General features: G+C 34.1%; 1 protein-coding gene across 2 annotated transcripts; it reads left to right on the top strand.

Annotated features, from left to right (window-relative positions):
* The first annotated feature begins 2,722 nt into the window (after positions 1–2,722).
* On the top strand, positions 2,723–5,198 carry LOC111372055 (putative late blight resistance protein homolog R1B-12). 2 transcript variants are annotated; one of them, XM_022994209.1, is made up of 2 exons: positions 2,723–2,839; positions 3,839–5,198. In XM_022994209.1, the coding sequence occupies exons 1-2, from the start codon at positions 2,740–2,742 to the stop codon at positions 4,459–4,461; spliced, it is 723 nt and encodes a 240-aa protein (XP_022849977.1). In that variant the 5' UTR covers positions 2,723–2,739; the 3' UTR covers positions 4,462–5,198. The 2 variants fall into 2 exon arrangements, with proteins under 2 accessions (XP_022849977.1, XP_022849976.1); XM_022994208.1 differs by having other exon boundaries at positions 3,557–5,198.
* The last annotated feature ends 3,086 nt before the right edge of the window (positions 5,199–8,284 follow it).

Genomic DNA, 8,284 nt, shown 5'->3' with positions numbered 1-8,284 from the left:
ACTAAACCATTTCATGTAAGACAATAAATTTTTTTTTTTGTTCCAACTGGATCACTGTAAATTAATTATATAGTTTTAATTATGTCACTGAACTTAAAATATAATGGTTTATCATACAGGGAATCCGGTGGAGCTTCAATGAATCCAGTGAGAACTTTAGGACCAGCAATACTTATAAAACATTAATATCTAAACTATACAACACTCCCAAACGCCCCATTCGATTGCCTAGATAAGTGTAAAATTTCACTTATCAATGGATCACTAATATTTGAAACTCAATTCAATCTATCGGTAGTACGGAAGACGGTTAACATTAAAGATTAAATATTCAATGCCATGTCTTGTTTCCTATTCACACCTTTCACGACATAGATGTGTACCTCTGAAAAATTCGAGACATTTTATCACTAATGAATTGAATAATTTTATGCTTTGTTCTTCCATCATTTTTTATTCTGCATAGAATCTAGGAAATGCTTAAATAGCTTCTTCACCATTTTTAATCATTATTCACCATTTTACTCTTCATGTCGTTTTTTTAACATTTTCCTGTTTGTTTTCTCTTTCCCCTTTCCACAAGGCGTCTTGTAATATGACATCTTATCATTGTGTATTTTATTTTTTGTTGAGATAATTTTAGTTAAATATTGATAAAGATTTAAGTGTACTTTTTTTCCTTCTGAGAGTTTGAATCTTTAATGTGTGGAATATATAAAAATTTCACTCATTAGTGTGATTCAGCTTGTTTTCTTTGGGTTGGTTGATCAATTATATCATAACTTATAGTCCTGTTAGATCATTATCTGCTTGAATTCGCTAAAGTAACCAAACCTTTAATTTGCTTTCCTTCTTTTCTAGATTAGTGGAACATACTTGTTTGATCATTATGTATTTGAATTGGCTAAAGACAGTGGGTTGCATGATTTGACGGTCAAATTGCGAATTCAATATTGTCTACATTTGAAATGAATGAAAATAAGCACTTAAATGTTGTCATATTAATAGAAGGAAGATTTCTAGAAAAAGGAATTACATAATAAATGTAAAAATGGGGTATGAGTTAAAAGTGGAAATACATAAATTGCGAATTGAGACGTATAACGATAGACTTGAAGTTAGACGAAAGATGAAGAAACGCTCCTCCATTTAGTTTCAGCTAGTTTTTTGATTTCAAATACCAAACATCTAAGTTATTGTCCCTTGGAACGAAGATTTTTGAAGTTAAAATGAAAAATGAAAAATGAAAGAGAAAATGTAAAACCAAAAGAAATTCAAGAATCCCAACCTACTTCTATTGCACGTGACTATGTTATTAAAGGGAAAATTAGATAATATTTAAATTCTTGCTTAACTGCATGCACGATGCCGATGTAAAATTAAAATAGCACAACAAAGAATGAATGAAATATTAAAGGGCGCATATGTCATTTTGTTGTCTATTTTAATTGCGGAGTAATCAATCAACTAATGTGAGTTTAGGAGAGAGCGGAAAACGCTTTTGGTCCGTCGTTTTCGAAAATGTATTTTCAAAAAAATGAGTTAAAATTTATAACTGAAAACGCAAAACGACTTTTTATCGTTTTGAGCATTTTCAGTTATAAATGTTGAAAACGCCCAAAACGCGGAAAATGAGCCGTTTTCGGAAAAAACTAAAAATAATTTTGAAAATGAAAATGAAAAATGAAAACGGAAACCAAACGCAGCCTAAGCAATCCCAGAAACGGGCTTTAACAGTATAATTGCGTAGTTTGGTAGGAAGTCTGCATCCATTCAATGAACAAATATTTTTATTGCAATTTAATATAATTCAAAGTCTACATGCAAGCCTCTTATTCAATTAAGAAATTGCAAATTGCTATCACATTCTTAAACAATATATACTCGCATAATGTGTTGGGTGGGGAGTCTGCATCCATTCAGTAAACAAATATTTTTATTGCAATTTAATATAATTTTTTCTTCTCAAAGTCTACATTGCCAGCCTCTTATTCAATTAAGAAATTGCAAATTGCTATCAACATTCTTAGACAATATATACTTGCATAGTGCGCTAGGTGGAACAGATATGAAGTCTGCATCCACCCAATAACAAATAATTGTATTGCAATTTAATATAGTTTTTTCTTTTCAAAGTCTAAATTGCCAGCCTCTTATTCAATTAAGAAATTGCAAATTGCTATCAACATTCTTAAAACAATATAAACTTGCATATTGTGTTCAGTGGAATAGATTTGATTGCTTTCATTTTGCTTCAATTTTCTATCCTTCAAGCTGTGATAGGAGAGAACAGAAATGGCTTACGCTGCTCTTCTTCCTCTTACTCACATTCTACCGCGCACCCTGAAATATGATTGTTCATATCTTCTTCCTGGTGAGCAACAACAAATCGATTCAGTCCTCGAAAAAGTTGTTTACTTGCAATTTCTTGATAATTTTTCACGAGAAAATATCGAATCAATCGAAGGCTTGGAGAGAAAGATCAGCGATGCAACATGTCAAACTGAAGATATTATTGAATCCTGCATTTCAGATCGAGTTCTTGAAGAATCTGCAAGTCACAGTGGTGACATCTTTACAACTTTATTCCATGAAATAGCGAAACTAATTGAAGAAGTTGATTCCATAAAGACAAGGACAGAGAAGATTGAGGATGAGAGTGGCAGACGAGAAGATTTGGAGTGCAACACCTCATTGCCTGTTGGTTCATTAAGACCAGTTTCTTAGGATCAGAGCACTATGGTTGGTCTTGATGATGCATTGGTGGAGATCAAGGCTCAGCTAGTTGGAGGTTCACCACAATTTGAAGTTGTCTCAATTGTCGGCACGGGTGGCATCGGTAAGACTACACTCGCTCACAAAGTTTACATTGATAAATATGTTGAGTATCACTTTGATATTCGCACTTGGCTCACTGTATCTCAAGAATATAGTGTGCGAGAAATCCTACTAGGCCTCTTAGACTCTATGAAAATAAAAATTGATGGGAGGAGTGAAAAGGACATTGATCAATTAGGAGAAATTCTGTACAAGAAGCTAAAGGGTTGGCGGTATCTTTTTGTAATGGATGATGTGTGGGACAATGTGAAAAGATATTTTCCAGAAGACAAAATTGGAAGTCGAATCCTTTAAACTACTAGGCTTGAGAATGTGGCTAATTATATCAACTCTGGTTCTCCTCTTCATCATGTTCGTTTTCTAAATGACAAAGAAAGTTGGAAGTTATTTTGTCTAAAGGTGTTTGGAGAAGGTTTTTGCCCTCTTGAATTGGAAGAAATCGGCAAGAAGATTGCCCAAACTTGTCAAGGACTTCCACTTGCAGTTACTGTGATTGGGGGCCTCCTATCAAAGGCCACTAAAACACCACATTACTGGGGAAGTATTGTAGAAAATTTAAGTTCAGAAATAACTTCAAATGAGGAGCAATGCTCTAAGATATTTTCTTTAAGTTATAAACATTTGCCCTATCATTTGAAAGGGTGTTTCCTATAAATGGGAATTTTTCCAGAAGATTTTGAAATCAATGTCATGGTACTTACAAAGTTGTGGGTTGCAGAGGGAATCCTCAAACCTGCATGCTCTAAAACGTTGGAAGGCATAGGAGAGGAGTACTTTTTGGATCTCCTTCAAAGAAGCCTTGTTATGGTTCAAGAGAAAGGGTCCAATGGAAAAATTAAAACCTGTAGAATTCATGATCTGTTATGGGACCTTTGTGTCAGAGAAGCTCAAAAGGAGAACTTTTTCTGTGTTACTAAAGGAAGTCTTTATGATATTCAAGAGGGCACTAGTATATGCCGTGTAAGTAATATGACGCAGTGTTTTCTATATTTCCATGCAGCTAAAGGGACTCTCGAGCGTGATGACAAAACACTATCTTCTTCAGTGGTGCAGTCTTGTTCACTTAAAGTACTGCATAACGAGGATTATTATCGACTTCTAGATGGAATGGATGAAATGGTTAACATACGGTACATCTATAGCAACGGTGCACTGTCCATTGCATCAATATATAAACTTCGGAATCTACAAACAATAGTTTTTCCAGAGTATTGGAAGCGCGATATGGAACTATCACCAGAAATATGGAAGATGCCACAATTAAGACATGTCAAGTTTCATTCGATATATCTTCCTCGTCCTCCTTGTTCAGAAATTAAGGAGGGAGAAAATTCTATTGTTGTTCTAGAAAACCTACAAACACTCTCGTCGATACGTAATTTTAGCTGGACGGAGGAGGTCCTAAAAAGAATTCCAAATCTACAGAAATTGGCTATCTATTACGATTATGAGACAGCGGCTGACTGGGAAGAACACTGTGTCAATAATCTTGGCCATCTAAATAAACTTGAATCATTATGCTGTTGTATTGAATATACGCTCCCTAATTTGGTAATCCATTTTACTTTTCTGACATCACTCAGAAAGTTGACTTTATACGGCTTTAACCTTCATCCCTTCTAATTGGCGATTCTTGGTTCGATGCCAAATCTTGAAGTGCTAAAATTTAGAGAGTGTGACTTCTTTTGTCAAGAGTGGGAACCAAATGAAGGAGAATTTCTTAAATTGAAATATCTGCTATTAAGTGACCCTGAACTGAAGCACTGGAGAGCTGACCGCAACCATTTCCCAAGACTCGAGCACCTAGTCATTTCAATTCATGATAACAATGTACTAAATAAGATCCCTAGTGGTTTTGGAGAAATTCCAACTCTTCAATCCATCGAGTTGCGAGGTGGTGGTGATTCGATTGTAGAATCAGCAAAGAAAATAGAAGAGGAACAACTGAGTTTGGGAAACGATGCCTTCAAGTTATATATTAACGAGTTCTAAATGCATTTGAGTTTCAAAGTTTGTCCATTCCAATCATTTGCTGGTAGCATGTTTTTGTGATTGTGATCATTTTCCATTTTCAGTTTTGGCTTGCTTGTTTAAACCAACTTCAATGCAGGTTCTGTGCAACAAGAGTGCGATCAAGTTTCTCTAACACTTTACTGTACAACCATGATTTCAATTAGTGTCCTTGCTTGTCTATTTTGTTTTTTCTGCTTTCATCTCTCTTTATTTGTGGTTTTCACATGATTTTATCAATGTTAATTGACATTGACAAAATCATGATTCATGTTTCTTGCCATTCTAGAGGTGTACAGTTTGTGTGCAGTACTATTGTTGATAAATAATTATGAATTCCTAATTGTTTATCAATGTTAATTGACGAAATCATGTTCATCAATCTTATCCATTACTTCTTATGGTTGACTACATGTATCCTGTTTGTCGAGTCTGCTCTATTCAAAGCAAGTATATCATATGTGTAACTGCAGCTTGCATAATTTTGCTGATACACATTGTAAAAGATTGGTCCACGAATCATGTTCCCAGTGTGGCATGTTGGAGATGCCGTGTGGCATATTATTTTTTCTCAAGTCAGACCAGTTGGTATAACAAATAAGTTAACAAGGCGACGACTATCCAATAAATGTCTTTTGTGTGTAAATTGAGTGACAGCTGACAATCCAGGGAGTAAACAAACAATCATATTAAAAGATGACGCAATAAGAAAAGCCATATTTATAAAGCAAAATGTAACCACTTCAAATCCTAAGTTTTAATTTGGAGCTGCTGCTGCTGCTTCTTCTTCTTCTTTTACACACAATGAAATAAAAAACTTCGATTAAAAAATGATGCAATAAAATAATTTTTGGAGATTCTTATTTTCAAAAATTAAAAATTCAGCTCTTATTACAAAAATTAGCATAGCATAAATAAAGAATCTTAAGTTTATAAGTTAATGTGTATTCTAGTTTAAAATTTCATTTAGCAATTGAAATATTATAAATTCTCAAATTAAATTGAAAATCTATATAAATTTTATTGTTTTCTTAAGACAAGTAATATCTTTAAATATTTTTAAAGAATATGGAGGTGGCTTTGTGGCATCGGGTTCCTAAACCAGTCCTTAATGACTGAACTTAAATTTGGACATGGACTAAACATAAAAATAAAAGTAAATAGTTACAAAAAGGACCTGGGCTATGGTTGGAGCTGGCCGTAACCCCTTGCTTCGTCCTTATTTTGATCCAGTTCTAGGTGTACCAACCTAATAATAAACCAAATTGTCCACAACATACATGACAGAGGGCAAATCCTTCATACCCTGCCTCAATTCCAAGGTGCAACCTGTCATAAAATTATGAACTTGTCACCCTAGAACATGGTGGAGGGAACGGTGGACAAAATTCAATAATCAATAATTCGTCAAGTTCCTGCTTTCTAGTTTCTCTTTCAACCTTGCCTCGAAGTATAACAATTACCTTTTTTATTACATGATCCCTCATCAATCACGAGGTTTTTTACAATGTTGAATAAATGATTATTATTATTGTGCTCTAGTACTTTGTTTTCTTCCTCTTTTTTTACAAAAGGCAGTGAGACATAGCTAAATATTATGCTTTGTCCATTGTAGCTAATTAAAAAGTATCATATATATTCCTAAAATCTGTCTTGTTGTAATATAAAAAATTTTGCGATTATTATACTTCCTCGTATTCTTACCACTTTGTAATTTTATATATATATATATATAAGAATTAAAACTTGTTCTAGAATGAAAAGAAGGACAAAAAGGTAAATAATAAAATTTCTATATATTAACAGAATGAACAGTATTGCACAAATGCTATATTTACCTGCTTGCTGGAGGTGCTATTTCTTAGAAGAGTGCTAAGCAGACATTCGTAGCTACTTCCACCATGGCAGCAGAGTTAATAGCATGTTATAAGACATCAAATCATGGAATATGGCTACGTAATTTTGTCACTGGGCTGCGCATTGTGGATAATATAGAAAGACCACTTAAGATATTTTGTGACAATAAATCAGCAATGTTGTATTCCAATAACAACAGGAGCTCGACAAAGTCAAAACACATAGAGATCAAATTCCTTGCTGTTAAAGAAAAAATTCAGAGTGGACAGGTGTCAATAGAGCATATTAGGACAAACTCCATGGTTCTACCAATCACCTAAAAATTGTATAGGAGTTATCATTGGGATTTCTACTTAAACAAAACTCATTATGATCTTATGGTGGATCTTTTGATTCCAAGTAAATCGTACAACCAATCTTAATTTGTAGTACCCACAATACAAAATCTTTCAAAAACACACACTTGGAGTCCAAATAAATGGTTTTTGTTAATTTGACTGTTAGTTATCCATATAAGAAAAAAAAAAAGTTTGACCGCTTTTGACCAATTTAGAAAGGGTAAAAGGGTACTTTTATATTATTCTAAAATTAAATAAAATAACAAAAAATCAAAAGGAAAAAATGTTTTTCTTCTGTTCCCTCTACTCCCACCCTCCATTCCCATCCCCACTCCTCAAAACCAAATCCAAAAGCCACTGCCACCTCCTACCACCATTGTCGGTGTCATCATATCAGCTTGGACGAATCATCCAAATGGATACCCGATTCCATGCGGAGTCGAGGTGGGTCAGGTTTGATTGATTGGGAAAATCCTCCTCATTAAGCTTCTTGGGGATGGATCGTGAAGCTGCATATCATAGGTTAATTCCCTGACCGAATAGGCGTATGAGGCTACCGCAGCAGAATCTGATGCCTTCTCTATTGAAACAACAGCTGCACCACCCGCCATTTTTCTTTAAGAGAAGAAACACAAACCAAATGCAAACCAAACAGTTTTGGGTTCTATCAAATGGCAAAAATATAGTGTTATAATGGTATAAGGAAAGATTATAATGCAAACCTAAAAACACAAATATATTCGTATATTAAAAATATATTGCAAACCTAACGGTGGTGGTGGTACCCGGCTTTGAGGAGGTGATGCCGACGGTGGCAACAACTTTTGGATTTGGTTTTGCTTTTGGTTTTGGGGGCTGGGAATTGGGAGTGGGGGTGGAGGGAAAAAGAAGATATAAGTATCATGTCCTAATTCCAATCGATTTAGGTTGTATACACTTTTAATATGTTTAATGCATTTATTTTTTTCAAGATCTATTATTTATTTAAATCAATATTTTGATGAATGATATTAAACAATAGAGTCCGTAGATTCAAGTTTCAATAATTTGTTTATCACAAAAAGTTGTGATTGTGAGATACAAATTACGTAAGATTGAATCTTAAATAATCTATGGCCGTTAGTAATAATGAGATACGGATATCGATATTACAGATAGACCATCACGTGTGGCATTTTTACTTATGAAGTAAGTAGCTAACCTCACAAGTCAAAGTGTGGTGACACTTAAATGAACACGTG

This window comes from Olea europaea, chromosome 23 (assembly GCF_002742605.1).
Source record: "Olea europaea var. sylvestris chromosome 23, O_europaea_v1, whole genome shotgun sequence".
NCBI lineage: Eukaryota > Viridiplantae > Streptophyta > Magnoliopsida > Lamiales > Oleaceae > Olea > Olea europaea.
This window is presented reverse-complemented; position numbering and strand designations above follow the sequence as displayed.

Bases quoted from the DNA above. Each gene is read 5' to 3' on its own strand.
- LOC111372055 (XM_022994208.1), top strand. From the start codon at position 2,740: ATGGTTGGTCTTGATGATGCATTGGTGGAGATCAAGGCTCAGCTAGTT. The intron at 2,840-3,556 runs GTAAGACTACAC...TGTGGGTTGCAG, and splicing joins TGTCGGCACGGGTGGCATCG to AGGGAATCCTCAAACCTGCA.